We start from the raw sequence: 20669 nt of genomic DNA on the forward strand, positions 1-20669 counted from the left end.
ATCATCAAGAAAAACTGTTCACCCATTGGTGTAAATATTTCTTACTCACGCATTTAATTATATTCAGATTCAGATATGGTAGCATTCTTGTTGTTTTCAGTGTAAGTGATCAATTTCTATCTCGGGAGAGACCTCCCACTCAGTAATCAAGGAAAAGGCAATTTTTTCCCACCACACCTATTTCACTAACTAATTTTTCTTAATTCAAACTTTAAATACATTTGTTGTATTTTAATATTTACTGTAATGCTTAATTTCTGGTGACATTTACTGCCAAGAATTTACTGTAATCATATTTTTTCTTAAGTTTATTATTTAACTGTATATCCTGTCTCAAGATTTGTCACAACCTTTTAATAACAAACCTTTCAAGGTCATATTGCACACATTTGTTTATTTGGTGGAACCTTACAACCACAGACTGTAAAAAATGGACAAAGTGGACGCCGTCGCTATGATGTCACCCGTTGGTTTGTGGATTGCTGTTTTGATGTTTGACAGTCGCCATTTTTGATTTTTGAAGCCAGAAGTGACCATATTTGGACACAAGGTGGAGCTGATCCTAGCTCTAGCTGCTAGCTTGGTTGGAATAGGGCATTTACAGTCTATGTCTAAGTGTGATAAATGCTTATTAGTGCTAATGCTTATTTTCTCTAATGAAAAACAGGCGTAACACCATTAAGAAGCCAACTCTTTAGAGGGACCACAATGTTACAATTAACTTTCATGAACTGAAAACATTCTGTGAAATAGTGACAACTACGCCTATCATCTGGGGTTACGCCCAGGTTATGTAACATAATCAATGTTGTCATAGTAACTTGGCACACTTTGAATCATACCCTGCTTTATCGTCTGTTTTACTCTAAATAGGATCATCATTTACTACATGAACGTCATGCTGTATTGAAGACAACTTGAAACTAGAGATTGAGACCACAAACTCATTAAGAAACTGTTTACTGAGGCAATGAATCAAGTGAGAAGTCATTTTCTCATTGACTTCCATACAATCTGACTTCTATTTTCGAGCCAGTTGAGTCGCCCCCTGCTGGCTACTAGAGATAATACATGTGTACGTCACTTCCACATTGGTGTCACCTTTTTGACACGCAGCTTCCAGAGACCTTGGTGACTGCCTGTCGGTGCTTCTATTATGAGACCCAGAAACGTGTGATTTAAATTTCATTATGCTTATCATTTCCCAAGCTGCTGCGGCTTATCTGCCGCTGTATACGAATTAACACTTTTGCACCCCTGAACTTAGTATGAACTTAGATATGTACTCAGGCACAATGTTGTGTGCAATGTGCTTAGCCCTGCAAAACAGATAAATGAGGGTGATTAATATAATAGGATTTCTGCTGTGAAATAAGCATTTTCTTTAACGTGTCACTCAGCCCGTCCCCAGTAAACATAGCTGTGTACCCTGGATTTTACTGTGATGTGCAATTTTGCTGATGGTGAAGTCACTTGGTTGGCTGCCCATCATTGGTTTTAAAGCAACAGCACTCCAACCTTCTTGCCCCTCATTTATTATCACTGGGAACCAAATCACAAAGGAAAGCCCAATCGATGGGGCTACCTGGCAGAGACTCAAGTGCTTAGGAGGGAGTGAGGGGGCGCCTAGCCCCAGATACTTCTAAAAGGCTAAATCGATTGCAACGGTTCTGCAACAGTCGGCTGACACTGCAGGCTTTCCACCTCAATGCGGAGGATGTATTGGAAGAACCCCGTTGGTAGGTGTATGCAAGGATGACAACATGACTATTGTATTTCTGCCACCCCTGGAAGAGAAGGCTTTTATCTGCCTTCAAAATCCCTTTAAAGGGCTTCGTTCCCCTGGGAATGCCCATGCCAAACACAGAGCACACTGGCACTTAAACCTTCCCATTGAGAAAAAGCCATAAAGTTTATAAAGTCAATTAAGGGCTTTTAAAAAAAAAAAAACTGATGTCAGGCAAATTAAAGCCGCTTGGCACGACTCCCTGTGGGTATACTGTCAGATGGTAAACCAGGGTCCACTTAGTGTCACAGGGTTCCCCAGATAGGGCGCAGAGCAGTAAGCAGCTTACTTACCCCCAACTCACTTGTGCTTTTTACAAGTTTCCTCTTAAGTGGGCAATGTGTTTTGCCTCAACTGACATCTCACTTTGGTGGAACATTTTTAGTACACGTGCACATCATCAAGTGCAACCTGGGAGCGTCAAAACACTGACATTTAAAATCTAATGTATTAATCAGTTTAAAATGAACTGAATTAATATCGTTATATGTTACTGGACATTGTAAAATTGGTGTAATTAGTGTCAACAAATCTTGCTTCCAACTTTAATTCCAACCAATTTAATAGGTAGAAGCAGGTTTGACTTTGGGTCTGTGCTCCTGGACTTCAGAAACTTCCCAGAGTACAATGTTACATTAACAAAGCTGCAACTTACAAGGTTTTTCATTAAAGGTTAATCTTTCAATCATGTTTTTGCTTAATCGTTTTTGTAAAAGAAAATAAAAAATGTCCATCACTACTTCCCAGTTCAAGGTTACAGCTACAAATTACTACAGCCTGGAGATGGTTAGTTTAGCTTAGAATAAAAAATGGTAAATAGGGGAGAAACTTCAAGCGTGGCTCTAAAGGAAACAAAGAGGGTAGATTTTTAGACTTGAGTTTGTGTACAGATTAATCAAACATGATGTAGTGTGTTAATCAGTGTGCTTGTGGATTTTTGAAGGAAACCAATCAAAGGCTTGTGTGTGCAGGTGTACATTAGTTTCTCAGGTTACTTCATTGCATACAGATTCTCTCGGCTTCTACTGTAGACACGCTCCTTACTAAAAACAGTGTGTCCTGATTCTTCTGCCAAACAGGGAGTTGCATTTCCTGGAGGACATTTTTCATCTTGCATAATTTAGGAGATCGTTGGTTTCTGGAAAATAAAAAAGCACCTTTCCACATAGTTGAGGCTCTTCTCCAAGTTGTTGTCACACTCAATATAAACCTGAACGTTTAATTATATTTGACTTCTGCCAAGGAAACATCGTCACACTGTCTGAGGAGCTGAGCTGGTTTTGCATCAAGAGACAAAAACTGTTTTTCTTCACTGAAATCTAAATGTAGCTTTCAATTTCCATCATTTCCATCGGTGGTGATACTGACCTTACGTGGCCTGTCCATTTGTTTTGTTTGTTCTATTTCTAGTTTAGTGTCTTCAGGCTGATATTACTGGTTATAATACACATAAGTCAAACCTTGCTGTCCTGATTGGCTCACAATGCCTGCTATAACTTTTTCAAAGTTGGGAACACACCACTACTAGGGCTGGGCGATATGAGCAGGAACAAATATCACTATATTTTAGACCAAATACCTCAATATCGATATTTTGACAATATTTTATGGATGACTATTGGTGCTTTTTGATGAATAACCATCAGTTATGTGGATAAGTGGATAAAGGCAGATAATAGAATAGTCTGTTAAGCTCTGAAAATTATATTTTTACTGTAATGCAGCCTTTAAAAGTAAGAAAAGACAACACTTATTCCATATCACATATAAAATTGAAGACGATATCTATAAAATATCACGATATCGATATAATATCGATTTATTGCCCAGCCCTAACTACCACATAGTTACTTATAGCGTTAACATACTGGCAGTACAGTTAGCTCAATTACTTTGTGTGTTTCAGCAGTACTTTGATGTTTGTGTGGTGAGATATTTCAAGAGCTTTGATGCTAAAAAACTTGAGAAAAATGTTAAAAGGTGCAGCAAAAAAATAAGTCAGAGCAGTTTTTTTATGCTGAAACACATAAACTTCTCTTCCTCTTCCTCCTTTCTTCTTCCTCTCTTCTCCTCTTCGCTACTCTGCTTTCCTTTTCTTCTTTCTCTCTCTTCTCTCTTCTTGTCCTCTCCTCTCCTTTCCTCTCCTCTTCCATCTTCCGCTGTCCTCTCTACTTCTTTCCCCTCCTCTCCTTATTGTCGTCCTCTCCTCTTCCTCCCTCTTTCCTCTTCCTCTCCTATTCCATCTTCCGCTCTCCTCTTCACTTCACTTCTCTCCTCTCCTCTACCACTTCCTCACCTCTCCCCCCCCCTTTCCTCCTCCTCTCCTCTTCTTCCTTTCCTCTTCCATCTTCCGCTCTCCTCTCCATTTCTTTCCCCTCCACTCCTTTTCCCTCTCCTTTACTCTTCCACTTCCTACCCCTTTCTTCCTCCTCTCCTCCCCTCTCCTCTCCTCTCCTCTCCTCCCTCTTTCCTCTCCTCCTTTCCTCTCTACCCCTCTCTACTACTCTCCTCTTTCTTCTTTCCTCTCCTCTTTCTTGTTCTCTCCTCTCTTGTCCTCTCCTCTGTACTCCTCCTCCATCTCCCTAATCCCTTCTCTTCACTCACAGACACTTATACTTGTAATTCCCAGCCAGATCCGTCGGTGTCAAAGCTGCGATTTGAGTCGCCAGCGACAGGACGGATTAGCAGAGGAATCCTGAGTGAAGGCACGTTTTTGCTCCACTTGCTATATTCCTCCTCCTTCCCCCCTCCTCCTCCTCTTCTTCTTCCTCTTCTCGTGTGTGTGTGTGTGTGTGTGAGCGTATATTTTAATATAAGTCGTTTCTTCCCAGCCATTATCTCAAAGTCGCTCATCAAAAACACAACGCTCGGGTTCTTAATGTGCTCAGAGAGCGTGGTGGTCATGTTTTTAATCGTAGATGAAACAGGCTAAATGGCTAAAAAGCAGATGAATACCTCATCTTATTCATATAATAATATAATTACAAGATTAGCTTGATTTTTCTATAATGTCTAATGGATCAAAAAAACTCCCCAATCGGCTTTAATATGGAGATAATGCAACAGAATTAATTAATATAGAGATGCCAATTATCAAGCTTGATAAGCCTGAAGACACCCTGCTTTTTTTTTTTTTTTTTTTTTTTTAATATGATGGCCTACATTTGACAAATCCCAAGTGTTAACAGATTACTATGTTGTACTGGTTTGTTGCATCTGATGAGAGCAACTGAGCAGTGATGTATTGGCGTTGTAGAAATCTGTTCACTTTTAATTGAAAGCGATATCCAAAGGGCCAAAGATGTGAGCGTGTGAATACATTTTGTTACTAATGGATTTCAGGTCGGGGGGAGGGTTGGGGGGGGGTTAGTCTTTTTGGTGGCCTGAGTCAGAGATCCGTCTTGACATTATACACAGAGATACAGTAGTTAGAGCCTCTCTCTCTCGTGGCAAAGTTTCACTGGAGCAGAATTTTAATAAAGTGATTTTTTGGATGAAAAATTCAGCTGCTTTTTTTTTTCTTCCTCCTCCTCTTTCACATCTGTCTTTCACCCTTATACTGAGGACAGCGTCTTTGATCTGATTTGGACGAGTAGGAGAGAAAGGGAGCATGATGAAGGGAATCTGAGAGCGTCAGACAGGGAGAAGCAGAGAAGGAAGAAGAGAAGAGATGGAGTAACACAACCCTTCATCCGTGTCATTTAAACAAGTTGTCTTCTGTCCTGGTAGCAAAGAGCTCTTTGTCCCTTTTCCGGTTGTTCTTTTCTCTTTTCTATTTTTTTTAAAAGGCTTTGGCTAATGACGGGGCCACTGTCCTCCACTTGTACATCTAATCTTTTCTCAGATACGTATAACCCATCTTTGTGTAATCTGTGGGTATTTTATTGCTGAGATCCAAACTGATAGTTAAAGCCGATGGTCATCAAGGCGTCAGATGGTGTCAGGATAAAAGCTGCACATACAAATGAGTCACAGGTCTGTATCTCCTCGGCCTGTGACTCAGAAGATATATAGGAGATTTTTCTTTAAGGAAGAGCAGAAGACAATGGACAAATTGAGACTTTTACACTTAATGTTGCTGCTACTTAGTAAAAAAAGTGAAAAATGGTAATCTTGTAGGTTTTTGGACTATTAACGGACTTTAAGACTTCTTTTAAAAGCCTAAATGTAGAAGCATAAGTACTGTATATGGGGCTCAATTAAGATCAACTTGTGCTGATTTATTTAAACTATAGTTAAAGAATCCAAAATGAAATTAAACAACACCTGGTAACCTGCAGTTTCACAAGCTTTGGAAAACGTGTAACGACAAGATGAATTTAGGTCAAACTGCAGTGTGACTCCAGTTTTCCACTCTGTTCATAGTCAACTTTTTTTTTCTTTTTTTTTAAATTCAGTGGATATGAAGAAGAGGTAAATTACAGCAGAGACAGGAACTCTTGACATATCCGTCATACTTTAGCTTACAGGGACTGGAATCGGATTTGTTTTTGACTCCCCGTTGCCAAAAGTGTTTAATCTCTCGAGATGACAGGTTTCCAAAACTCTGTCCAATAAACAAACTACTTATGAGTCCATGTGACTTGTAACGAGACTGTCTATGTGTGTTTGAAAAGCAGATCTCGCCCCGGCCTGTCCTTTGTCCAGTTGTGAGTTTCCTGTTGTAGGACACTGTTGATTTATATGGCTGTCCTAATATTACAGGAACCATTTGGCATATTTAGAAATATGCCCTTTTACTCTTCTTCCTGAGAGTTAGATTAAAAGATAGGTATCACTCTTATGTCTTAAACTAAAATATGAAACTACAACTAGCAGCTGGTTAACTTAGCTTAGCATCAAAAGTCAAAACTGGGGGAAAAGCTCATCTGGCGGAGCCTGCTATGTTTCTACAGTAGCCCAGAATGGACAAACTAAACACTGGCCCTAGAGACGGTCTAGTGTTTTTCGTCTCCACTACCCGTAGCTATGCAAAACTGAAGCCAAACTATCTCCTTTCCGGGAGTTGCCATCTTGCTTGCGTGAGGTCATTTGGAGCCAGAGTCTGTGCAGTAGAGTCACGCCCCCTTTTTATATAATCAAATAACTCATTAAAAGCAGACTTATCACTTGGACGAACATCAGTGTGATAAGAATTACATAAAATGACAGAAATCAGAAATTGACTTGACATGTACCTTGTTTTTTTTTAACATGGGGGGCGTGGGATTTATGACCTATACTGCAGCCAGCTACCATGGGGAGAGCAAGATGTTTTGGCTTCACTTTTGGGGTGCCGTCATGAAGTCCATCTTCATATACAGTCAATGGCTTCAATCTGCATTCTCACCTCTAGATGACATTGAGTTATACACATTGGTGCTTTAATTATTGAGATGTACTCGTTTAATTGGCAGATTTTGTTACTGCTGGACAAAAAAAAGGCGAGCTGTTTCCCCCCTGTGTCCATTGTTTGTGCTAAGCTACATACCGTACAGGCATGAGAGTGGTACTGACTTTCTCATCTAACTCTCATCTAAAGTAAATAAACAAGCAAAATTCTACATGCAGCGACACCTTCGAGCTTCACACCCACGCACACAAACACATTTCCAAGTTCACACAAATAAACACTTGTCCAGAAGCAACTCTCAGACACACACAAGCGCACACACATTTCTTTCGCCCGCCCCGCGTCTCCTGTGTGCGTGCCATTCTCCATTTTCATTCCACCTCGGGTCACTGTGCTTTTCCACTGTCTCTCCCCTCCGCCAATCCCGCCGACGTCTGCCAGCTTTTCCAGGTTATGTGAAGCAGGTAGGCAGTCTGCCAGTCTGCAGGAGGCCTTCGGAGACAGGATCTCAGACAGCGCTTCCTTGTTTACTTTCATGAATTGTTGACTGGCCACCCTGCCGAGGCTGATGCAGTGTCGGAGCGTGTCAGAAGGGGCCTACTGCGGATTGAAAAAGGCATCAAAACATTATTGTGGGACTCGGTCCTTGAGTGGCAGGCCAAGAAATGAGGTGGAGCATCTGCTGGATGAGGTGTTTTTGTGTGTGTATGTGTGTGAGAGCCTCGCAAATCCTTATAAGAAGAAAACAGTTCACAGCTCCTCTTTGTTCTCAGTAGTGCACCCCTTTTTTTTACGAACATCATATTATAGGTGTGAAGGATTAGAGTTACGCTAATTATGAGCTTATGAAAGGAATTATATCTCCCTGAGGTTGTGGAATCATCTCTGTGATAAAAAAGCAGTCTTGTTATTCATATATCAAGATATGGCAGCCCAGAGTTTTATAATGAAGGTGCCGTGAAGGCTCCGCTGCCTCCGAAGTCTTATTTCCACTGTGAAAAATGTGAAATTTCATGTCTGATTTCAAAGAAAGCCGAGACTGGATTTTTTTTTTTTTTTTTTGCAGAAGAATCTGGATTCAGAAGTAACAGATTTTTTTGTTCTTTGAAGCCAAATCTGTCCGTTTACGCTCCAAAACTGAGATGAAAAACATAACTGTGGGTTTTCTCTTTTTAAAAAATCTTCAAGCAGCAAGAAAAAAAGAAAATCATTGCTGTTTAAAAAAACGGTTCAGTGTCGTATTCTGTGTTTTAAAAAGTGTTTAGCTGAAATTACAAAGGCTTAGGGTATCATCTCATTAATAACACAGTAAATGACCAAGTTATTTCAAGACTGGCTCGTCAGTGTAATGAGGCATATCTCGTGTGATACACGCACACACACACACACACACACACACACACACTTACTTGCAGCCTCTGATTCAAAGTGAAAGTCAGAAGAGAGAGAGATAGAAAGAGGGAGATACAAGGGAGAAAGAAGGAGTGAGAGCCCCCCCAGAGAGAGAGAGAGAGAGAGAGAAAGAGAGTGAGAGAGAGAGGAAGGAAGACTGGACGACTTCCAAATGTTCCACTCTGAAATATCTTCAAGGACAATCAGCTAAACAGTTGATATTAAGAGAGCTGTGTGAAATCGATTGCTCAAGGTGTTATCTGCACTGCAAAAATGGCTGGTAATTAGTCATGGCTAAAGGAGTGTTACCAAGAGAGTGAGATGGATTTAATCTTAATAGATTTCACTGCACTGCAGATACAGTAGCTCCTGTGTGAAGGAGCTCTCCTCTTTTCTCTCTCTCTATCGCTTTTTTGCTTTCCTGCTATCTATCAAGAAGAAAAGAAGCAGCCGAGCAAGTTGCCGTGATGTACTGCTGTTGCTAAAATGTGCCCCAACCTCCAAAATGTAGATGTTTTACTGTTCAAAGGTGACACAGATTAGGCAGCCGTACCTGTTTTTATTGTATTTATTCTGACTCTCCAGCAGCAGCAGCAGCAGCGGCAGCTCAGGAGCCATTATTTATTTATGTATAAAAGCTCGGGCAATGAGGTACTTCAGTCCGCGGCAGCTGTTGACTTAGAGATCTGGGTAAGCGCATTCAGAGGCAATCAGCGCTCAAAGCCCCCCGAGTGACTGACAGGGAGATTGGGTTGTTTGCTTCTCTGTGATGTTACCTGTGTGCACCCCCTGAATCCGGCCAGATGTGTTAGTTTAGTGATTAGCGTAGCGGAGGCCGCGATTGATGAAGTCAACTCTGAAGTGAGCAGTATTTGGCGAGAGGTTAGCAAGGCAGGTGGGGAAAACTTCGACTATTGTATTTGAGGAGAAAAAAAAGAAAGAATTACCTGAAGTGAAATGTGGGTTTAAAAGTTGTACTAATCTTTGTCCCATTCAAAGCCTTTACGTACGGTTAGAGTAGAAGACCAAAACCAACATGTTAGTCTGGCTCTTAATACTTTCTGCCTTCTGTACTCTGTCTTCAATATTATCATAGTCATAAATATACACTTTCATCTTCTAAAGCAGGGGTGTCAAACATGCGGCCCGTGGGCCAGAACTGGCCCGCCGAGGGGTCCTGTTTGGCCCACTTTGTTTCCTGTCTTTTTTTCCTTCCTTCCTTCCTTCCTTCCTTCCTTCCTTCCTTCCTTCCTTCCTTTCTTTCATCTTTCCTTCCTTCCTTCCTTCCTTCCTTTCTTTCATCTTTCCTTCCTTCCTTCCTTCCTTCCTTCCTTCCTTTCATCTTTGCTTCCTTCCTTCCTTCCTTTCTTTCATCTTTCCTTCCTTCCTTCCTTCCTTCCTTCCTTCCTTTCATCTTTGCTTCCTTCCTTCCTTCCTTTCTTTCATCTTTCCTTCTTTCCTTCCTTCCTTCTTCCTTCCATCCTTCCATCTTTCCTTCCTGTCTTTTTTTTCCTTCCTTCATTCCTTCCTCCCTTTCATCTTTCCTTCCTTCCTTCCTTCCTTTCTTCCTTCCTTCCTTCCTTCCTTCCTTCCTGTCTTCTTTTCCAACCTATCCTTTCTTTTCTTTCTTCCTTCCTCATTTTTATTCTTTCCTGCCTTCTCCTTTTCTTTCCTTTCCACCTTCCTTCCATTTGTCCTTCCTTCCTTCCTTCCTTCCTTCCTTCCCTCCATCTTTTTAATGGTCCGGCCCACATTAGATCAAATTGGTCTGTTTGTGGCCCTTGAATGAAAATGAGTTTGACTCCTCTGTTCTAAAGAAAGGTTTAGAAATGTACTTAAAACAGATCGCCATAGTAACTATTAGCAAACGGTATTCAAGAGTAAATTGGCTGCAAATTCATATGGTTTTGGTATATTAACTGAGTATTTACTTCAGTGTATGTGGGATTTATTCAGAAGAAGCTACAGCGCTCCTTGTTCATAATTAAGAAACGTGTTCCCCGGTGCAGTAGAGCAACACTCTGCCTCTTTTATATGTTTTAAATCATATTTTGGACAACAATGGAGATCTGTGGCTCAGAGGAATAAGCTACATAATTAAGTATTGACTACACAGACAATACTTGTTAGTGGGGGAAACATTCATCGTTGCCTTTGGTATTATGAAATTTTGACTTTAAGAAAACTGTATAATATATTAGATCGATGGTGGCTGAATGGATTCATTGATTTGAGTCATTTTTTAAAAGAATGAAACATTAAAATTCTCCTGGTCCAGCATCTTAAATGTGAAGCTTTTCTGGTTTCTTTAGTTTTTTATGATCGTAAACTGAATATTTTTTGGGTTGTGTAAAACGAGATATTTGAGGTTGTTTCTTGGGGTTAGAAAAAAATTTAGTTAATTTGTAATTTCTCACCATTTTCTGACATTTTATAGTCTCAGACTGTGGTGGTCCTCCTCTCACACAAAAAAAGCCTAAAAGCATCTTAGTTTAATTGCTTTGTTTCACTCAATTCCCTCACGCCTATGGGATCATGATTTTTTATTTGATACCACGGACACTTGATTGAGCCAAGATAATGTGACATAACTCGAGAATACACCAAATACATAAAAAACAGTCTGTCTGAAGGCTTTTTTCACTCCAAAACTACTATAACTACTACCTCTGACCTATCTCTTCAACCAAATCACACACATTTAGGCTACTTGATGTGAGCTCCTTGTGATAACTATTATATTTATTCACTTGATTCACTGAGCCTCCCCTGAAACGATGTGTAGCTCCCTGGATAGATAATACTTTGAAAACAATAAATGAATTAATAGAGAAATGAAATATAATGAAAATAATAGTTAGAGCCCTTTCACCTGCCCTTGAAAAGAAAACCTTCACACATTAAAAAGTAACATTTCTTACTCTGAGAAAATGAGGAAAAACAATAAAATTCCTTCAATATTTCTATGACTACTACCTCTGAATGATCTCTTTCACACACATTTAGGCTACTTGAGCTCCTTTTGATAGCTACTGATTCACTGAACCTTCCCTGAAACTGAAACTGGGTGAAGCCCCCCTGGATAGACAATATAAACAATAAAATAATGAATCAATAAAATGACAGCGTAATCAATAATGAGAACATTGCTAAAGCATGAAAGCCCTCACACGTTAAAAAGTAACATTAAAATAATAATTATAAAAATAATAATGACAATGTGTTTTGCTTGAATACAGCAGTTATTTGTCCTTTGTGTGGCTTGGACTCAGTTTGAGGAAGAGAATCCGAGGCATCTCTCTCACAGGAAATCCTGCTGTGCAAAAAAAAAAAGCCTCCCTGTTCATTTTCTCATGCCAGCAGCAAAACAGCAAAGTCATTAGGACAGAGCGTACATCTGGAATCTGTTGAAATACGGTTAAGTAAATTATATTTCACAAGAATGTGTGGTGGGAAGTGTGAATTTTATGCTGTGATGATAGCATGACGCTGGTGGGAAAAATGCATAGTACAGAGCAGCAGCTGTTTTTCAATACCAGTGCCATGTGCAACCTCAATTTAAAAAAAAAAAAAGAAAAAGAAGAAAACCCTGCAGTGTAATTGTTTCAACAGATAAATATTTGTTTGGTTTTTAAGGAATTTATATTTTGTGTTTTTTTTTGTCATTTTTTTCCTGCAGAAACTGAAGCAGAAGAATCAACAGCTGAAACAGATCATGGACCAACTCCGCAACCTCATCTGGGAGATCAACTCCATGCTGGCCGTCAGGAGCTGAACCACAGTCACTCAAACATACATATAAAACACACACATACACATAAACACACACACATAAACACATACACACACACACACACACATTCACTACACATAATGGACAGGAAGGTATGGTCGTTAACTGGAACGTGTGTGACAGGGTACCTCAGACTGTTTTGAGGCTGCACTTTACAGAAGAAATGGGGGCTTTGGCAATATCAACTCATTTCCTGAAGAAGAAGAAAGATGAAGATTATGATGTAGTGAAACGACAGAAGAAGAAAAAAAAAAAAGGAGAGGCGACAAATGAAGATAGCAAGGGCTCGACACCGCAGAGAGGTGAGCAGACAGCCCAAATGAAGAGGGGTGCCGGTGACATCATTGCGGGCGATGGCAGAGAATAAGTCTGTCTACCTCGATAATCTACATTTCAATCAGCATTAAGACTTTTTAAATTCATCCGAAAAATTGATATATTGTTTTATCTATTTGTAGGTACTAGCTCAAGTTTAGGGTTTATGCCTGTAGAGACTCATCGATATATATTCTATTTAATCCTCATATTCTGTACATCTGTTACTATTTCATAGTATTAGAGTTGTCTGAAGTCCAAAATGTATGGTTCCTCTGAACTTTAATAAGAAAGACATACACTGTGGCCAAATCCTGAGTCTTATTTCTATTATATTGCTTCTGCTTTTTATTGTTTTTTTTCAAAAATGTAAATCAATCAATACTCTCTGCTCTGATTGGACTTGACATGTCATTACGATGCCTTGTTAAAGATTCTGCTGATCTACAGTATAAATCTTACTGTGATTTCTTAAAAAACAAAAACGTTCAACGCTGCTTTGTGCTGTAATTTTTTTCCATTTTTTCATCAGTCTCATCTGTCGAGTATCTGTATCTCGTGTTTATGGATGAACGTTGAAAGTTAACCGAGGAGCAGAACAGGACGGTTCGCTGTGAAGCTTCCTAAACTGACTTTTAGTTCAGAGGAGAGAGTGACGTCACTGTTTTACGACAAGTTTAACATCTAAAATTCAGAATGCAGAAAAAAAGAACAAAAAGTTATCTCAAGGCACTTTTCACATAGAGCAGGCCTAGACGGTACTCTTTCATTTAATAAGAATAATTAAATAAATTAATTATTTAATTTGATGTTTAAAGATAAATATGATAGGGAACTAAGTTGTCTGAATCAATTATACAACTATTTGTAAATGGTGAATGTACTATACTTATATAGCGCCTTTCTAGTCTTTATGACCACTCAAAGCGCTTTACATTACAACTCATTCACCCATTCACACACTGATGGAAGGAGCTACCACGCAGGGTGCCAACCTGCTCATCAGGGGAATTTAACCATTCATTCACATTCATACACCGTTGGCACAGCAACGGGAGCAATTTTGGGGTTAAGTGTCTTGCCCAAGGACACATTGACATGTGGACTGGAGGAGCCGGGAAACAAACCGCCAATTTTCCAATTGGAGGACGACCACTCTACCTCCTGAGCCACAGCCGCCCCTATTTGATGCCAAAGTTTAATTTATAGCTTAAATCTATATTAACCCTATAGGCTAACCCTATATTAATAGAAGGGTGTATTTAGTGATTTGGCTTCTCTATGCAAACTCAGTAATGGGGCCTGGTAGAAAAAGTAGTCCACTCAAAACTTAACATTGTTAATAACACACTAAACAAACTGTGTTAAAAGTTCAAAAAATGCACTGAGGTAAAAATGCATTAGTATTATCACACCAATTGATTTACATTAACCTAACGTGTGTTCAAGTTGGAGCTCATTTTAGCTGCTTTATAAACTGCTGGACAGTTTAATCTCTAATAATGCATCATATTTGATTTTATTGATAATATATTTAGTGTGTAAAATCTTAATCTGTAACAAGATGCCAGATAAATGTAGCTGAATGATAAATAACAGTGAAACAGAAGCAACTGAATCATCCTAGTAGAAGTGGAGGAGAAATGAACAGTCACATAAAATGGAAATATTAAAGTAAAGTAAATGCACCTCATTAACTGTAGGGATAACACTTAAGTGAATTTATTTGGTTACTTTTCACCGTGTGATATTAAAGAGGTTGATGATTTGTAAAACTGGAGTCATTTACCACCTTTTTCTTCAGCCTCTGTGACATAAACTCACTGAAGCAGCTGGTGGAGGTTCGGGGGGGGGGGGGGGGGGGGGGGGGGGGTTCATTTATTTACTAAATTGAGATAAAATATGAAGCATCATTATAGATGAAACTAGCCAGCAGTATATCAGGTAGTTAAAATGAACCTTCAGATGTTGCTTATAAGGTAATGTATCTGTTTTTATAATAAGGGGGCATATAACATAAGACAAGTCAAACTTTAAATGCAGGACTTGTGAAGTATAATGGAGTATTTCTGTATTGCAGTATTGTTACTTTAAGTATTTCAATCAGGGGTGTCAAACATGCGGCCCATGGGCCAGAACTGGCCCGCCGAGGGGGGCGATCCAGCCCACTTTCCTTTGTGTTCTTTTCCTTCCTTCCTTCTGTCCTTCCTTCCTTCCATCTGTCCTTCCTTCCTTCCTTTCTTCTTTCCTTCATTCCTTTCTTCCTTCCATCTGTCCTTCCTTCCTCCCTCCATTTCTTCCATCTGTCCTTCCTTATTTACTAAATTGAGGTAAAGTCGCCGCCAGTAGTTTTGAGCAGGAGCAACTGAAAAGCGGATTATCTTTGTGAGTTGTTTTACTTCACCTCTTTGTATTTTTTTTTCTTTTGAAATATTCTGTGTGATGACGCTGTCTCACAGTTTGATGTTGTGTTACTGTACCTCCAGGAGGTTTATGCATCTTTAGCAACATGTGAGTGGAGAGATGTGTAGTAGCAGTAGCGTTGGGGGAGTTAGAGGGGTCTCACATTGACAGGAATCGTTATTTTGGTGGAGTTTTATTAGTTATTTTGGGGTTTAATAAGTTAGAATAATATATAATATAATATATAATAAGTTAGAATAATATATGACATAATAATATATAATATATAATAAGTTAGAATAGTAATATCATTTTGTATGTTTCATATCTTCATATCGTAATACATTTAACCTTCCTGTCGTCCTCCCGGGTCAAATTGACCCCGTCTGTTTTGACTTTCCTCCCTTCCTTTCTTCCTTCCGTCCCTCCTTCTCAGTGACGTGCGGTGAGGTTCATGTCTGGTGAGGCACTGACTTCATCACAATCAGATTTACAAACATATGAACCCTACAGAGTAGCTTATTCACCATTTGATTGGCAGCAGTTAACAGGTTATGTTTAAAATCTCATATCAGCTTTCTTTACACATACAAACTGTAGCACACAAAAAAACACATTTAATTTAAAAAACGTTATTATGGTCTTACCTTTACTTACTTATCTTACTTACTTTACTTGCCGACTAGCTCACTGTAGTTGTAGCATAGACTGTATGAGTTGTAGTTTACTGTCACTTATTCTGCAGCTAATGAGTCGTAATAAGAATCACTGGGATCAGGAGCGCCCCCTGCCATGAGGCCGGAGAACTGCGTGCCTCACTTAGTGACTTTTTGCAGCCGTTTTATGCTGCTCAGCACACGAAACACGCTACAAACACTGTACATTATATCATCATCTAAACTATGGAAATTTAGTTCATATAGTAAAAGTGTTTGAACATGTTAATAGCGACATACAGAGAGACAGCTGTACAGCTGTACTGTCTCACTGCATAGCATGCCAGCGCAGTAAACCGAGTCATTGCGCAATTCATGGTGAGGCTCGCCTCGCTGCTGCCTCACTGCGCGTCTCTTTTCAGTGTTTGATCAGTACATGTGAAAATTCAGCGATTTTGAATTAAAAATAATCCGAAACTGGTAAAGTTAGATAGAAAATAACGTTATAGTGCAAATCACTGGACAAATATAACCATTTATTATTTTTTTCATTTTTAAGTCTTTTTCCATGATAACAGGTGAGGCACGGCCTCACCTGCCTCCCCTGACCGCACGTCACTGCTCCTTCTATCTTTCCTCCCTTCCTACTTTCCTTCCTCCCTTCCTTCTTTCCTCTGTCCTTCTTTCCTCCCTTCCTCTTTTCCTTTCTCCCTTCCTTCTTTTCCTTCCTCCCTTCTTTCCTTTCCTTTCCTCCCTTCCTTCCTCCCTCCTTTCCTTCCTTCTTCCTTCCTTTCTTTCCTTCCTCCCTCCCTCCTACCTTCCTTCCTTCTGTCTTTCCTCTGTCCTTCCTTCCTTCCTTCCTTCCTTTCTTCCTTCCCTCCTTCTTTCCTCCCTCCTTTTCTTCCTTCCTTGACTCGAAGACAACAGGAGGGTTAAAGCAGTTTGGGGTCCCAGTGAAGTTCGCCCCTGTATTCACCACTACACCAATCAATAGCAAGGAAGTAATCACTGGTAAGCCCCTCAAGCAGCTTAAACAATACATTTATACACAATTTAAAAATAGTAGATCATTTAATTCAGGTGTGTGACACATCCTAGTCGGCTCTATCCAGTCACATCTTTTACGCTGCTGCACTCCATCCTGCACATCCAGCGACGATGCTGTAAACGAGGCCCTGAGCATCGAAATGATCTCATCCTCCACTGTCCGGTTCACCTTTCAGCTACGCTTTTTATTAACACTATTAGCTCACACAGTGTTGGGGGGAAAATACACCCTGACATTTTAAACCTATCTCTCAAATATAGCACAGCCATTGTTCATTTTGAATGAATTAATCAATATTTTAATAAATAGACCTATAATTTGTGCGAATGCGGCTTGTTCATGACTTGGTGCTGAATGGTTTTGGAAATAAATGAATCCGCACATTATCTGAGGAGCCATAGAAGCAATCAGACTTATTGTTACTGTAGAAATTAATGACGTAAAAATTGTCACAAAGCTACGTTTTTCCTGTTGCTGTATAATCACGAGGTTAATGTGGCACTGGCTAGAGGAAAGCTTTTATATTAATCATTAGTGAAAGGTCTTTTAATTTTTTTTTTTGCCTAAATAGCATCTTAAAATATACACTCATACTCATCAATGAATGTCTGCCTGAACATCATCTCAGAGGGACTAATAGCACCTCTGGAGCTCTCCTAAATATTAGCACATATAGGACTCCTATGCCTGAAAATAGAAGCAATAATAAGTGCTTTTTTCTTTTTTTTGGCAGGTTAGGACCGATTTTCTACTCTGGGTGCTTATTAAATGTTGGTGTTCTGTGGTTTTGCCCACACTTCACAACCCCCCGCCCCCCCCCCCCCCTCTCTCCCTCTAATTTTATAGAGGAGAAAAGCGAGAAGGAGTTCGAAAGATACAATAAATCACATTCAAAGGACCTCATTTAACATAAATATGAAACATGAGCTAAAATCTGAGCACGTGCACACACACACACGAATCAACACACATATATACCCGCGCTCATGTGGCATCACTGTCAGGTCACAGATATGCATGAGAATATCTATGTCTGATATGGGTGCGTTTAATAATTCAGAGCAAAGCCAGAATCGTATCTAAGATGTGTTATGAGGCCGTTGTCCTCGGGGAGACGTGGAAGGACAGATGCAGCAGCAGCAGAGAGGCTTTCAGGGGAGAGAGATGGGGGGAAAAAAAAGAAAAAAAAATCGATGCTCTGAGTAGTGACTAATAAACCCCTCCTCAGTGGTCTAATACAGGGGTGGTTATTATATCTCAGAGGGCAATGCAGCATTGAGGGACTATTATTACTGTACAAATGGAGTGTGTTCTCATTCAGCTGAGGGCGAGGTGAGGGGCTGAGTGCTTGTGTTCGCGCGCACGTGACGAAATGAATACAAACACGCAGGTTTACACTCTTTATATTTACTGTGTGTGTGTGTGTGTGTGTGTGTGTGTGTGCAATAAAACGAAGGATGTACAACCACCGACACAAACCATCAGTCCTATTATCAGATGGATAGATCCTCTTCTCATGTATCTACAGTGTTATTGTTCAGGTAAAAGGTTGTTTTTTTTTTAAATACTTGACCTCGTACTGTAGATACGGAAGGTGGAGAAGGTGAGACTGATAGTATAGTAAACTGAGACTTTATGTTACTATGATGAATGATGATGAAGTCTTGACACTGTGGGACGGAGACCTAAACCTGATGTTTTAGTTAAAGATGTAATATGTAACATTTCCAACAATGTTAAAAACCGGTAAAATTCGCCTGACAAAAGCGTCATATCCTCTTCGTGCACGTGTCAGCGTTGTGGTTGTCCACTTGAAGCCTTCATCAATTGACTTTTTATCCAATTTTAAGCCACATTTTTAGCTCTTTTAGCACTTTCACTGACAGCTTAAAATCCAGATGATAAAAATGAAAATCCTTCGTCCTGCTGAAAGACACTTAAAAACGGTAAAGAAAAGTGTAGAAAAAGTAGTCAAAAGGTTTCATTATTGTTTTAGTTAAAGGTGTAATATGTAACATTTCTGTACTAAAATGGATTAAAATGACTTGTGTACTTACATTATCCCAAATGTTTCCAACAATGTTAAAACCCCCGTTATTTAATCGCCTGACGAAAACGTCATATCCTCTTCATGCATGTCAGCGTTGTGGTTGTCCACCTGAAGCGTTCATCAATTGACTTTTTATCCAATTTTAAGCTCTTTTAGCAGTTTTACTCAACTTAAAATCCAGATGATTAAAAATTTAAATCCTTTGTCCTGCTGAAAGACACTTAAAAACAGTCAAGAAAAAGTAGTCAAAAGGTTTTGTTATGGTTTAAAATGTTCTTTCTTTTTTGTCTATAAGACTCTCTCTTTACAATTAAACCAGATTATGGATCCGAGCGGACATATTTTGGTAAGTATCAAAATCATTGAGGTTTAATACTTAGTCCTAATTGTCTGAGCACCTTGGATATGAGTCTGAGATGGCAGACTTGTGATGTCCAATTAGAGCAGTTATCATTTGGCATCATCATCCTTATTATAACTCAAATTGCTGATTTGTCCAACTGGAATAATCTCATATCAGTGGCAATTACTGCAAAGCATTACTTCCATAACACACAGTAAACACAGCCTGTTAACAAAAGTACACAGAGATTTTGCTTTTTATCATCAAATATGAGTTTATTTCTTTTTTTTTTTTTTATAAATCATTCTTACAAAATTGGCATTTATCTATTTCATTTGTGACCTCTATAAAAGTCTTCTGTTAATTACAAGGTAGGAGGGAGGAGAAGGCATCAGGACAGCTGGGCTTTGACAGAGTCCTTAAACAGATCAACAGATACCACTGCCGATTAATATGATACAGCCAATCACTGATAAATAATCCCAAACAGGAAGTGGTCATGCGTTGTCGCCTTGGCAACAGTGTCCAAACACAAAAAAAAAGATGGAGAAACTGGGGCAGGGTGAGGGTTGGGTGGGGCGTCGTAATGAGGAGAATGGAAGCTGTGACTCATCCAGTGTATGATGAAGGCAGGGCTGTTCAGGCCCCCCCCGCTCACGGTGCCTATCGCTGCCTGTCTTACTGGAAAGCCTCGGACAGGACAGACACCAGAACTCGAAATGTTGATTAAAAAAAAGGCACAAATCAAGAACAGACTAGTTTCCAGCACCCCTACCCCTCCCTAACTCTAAACACCAACTTGCCTGGCATGTTTTTTTTTGTTTTTTTTGAGGGGGGGGGAGTAAACCTTCTTCCATCTGTGATATCTTGCATAATTTTTTTCCCTCTGATCCAAATGACAGACGATGATAGAGGGCGTTTGAGCGGATGCAGAGGTTGGTCCTGGTCCATCACACACCGGACTCAATGATTTACAGGCACGCCGATTGAAAAGGAGGAGCAAGTTTCCTGTCGGGTTGCAAAGTGATCTGACTCTGAACCTGACGCCAAGCAAGCTGCGAAAGAGGCAATTTAAACAACTGTGTCACAGCCTCGGAGCCATTATTGTATTATTGTATGCACGGAGGGGAAAAAAGATGTTACAACAGGATCTGAAAAATGTTTCCATCTGGTACAGAGGAACCAGCTGCTTATTATTTCTCCATGTTTCAGTTGGCATAGTCTTTATTGGGACTTTTGCAATTTGACTCCCGCCGAGAGAGAGAGAGAGTCAAGATTGTGCGACCCAATCCAATTTTAGATCACCGGTGTATGCAATCTTTTTAAATACTTAAAATCTCTCACTACGACTCTGAAAACGTTAACGTCTCTCTTGGGGGAAGTTCAGTACGAGTAAAAAAAAGAAGAGGACGAGAAGCGTGATAGATGTTGTTATTTTCCCTGGAAACATAATATGAGTTGTATATTGGCGTCTGTGCAGATTAATGTGCACAGCGTGGAGAAAATAAACTGAATAAATACCATTAACTCCGCTCAGCGATGCAGGATCAG

The 20669-nt window shown here is 39.7% G+C and overlaps 1 protein-coding gene across 1 annotated transcript in view; it reads left to right on the forward strand.

The window, feature by feature from the left end:
• The window catches only part of med30 (mediator complex subunit 30), a 42979-nt gene extending 29873 nt beyond the window's left edge, over positions 1 to 13106 (forward strand). The window contains exon 5 of the mRNA XM_053334450.1: positions 12190 to 13106. Within this exon, the coding sequence (XP_053190425.1) occupies positions 12190 to 12285 (96 nt within the window). The 3' untranslated portion in view covers positions 12286 to 13106. The remainder of the gene's footprint in view (positions 1 to 12189) is intronic.
• The last annotated feature ends 7563 nt before the right edge of the window (positions 13107 to 20669 follow it).

The sequence above is a fragment of the Scomber japonicus genome, chromosome 15, assembly GCF_027409825.1.
Source record: "Scomber japonicus isolate fScoJap1 chromosome 15, fScoJap1.pri, whole genome shotgun sequence".
In the NCBI taxonomy this organism is placed as follows: domain Eukaryota; kingdom Metazoa; phylum Chordata; class Actinopteri; order Scombriformes; family Scombridae; genus Scomber; species Scomber japonicus.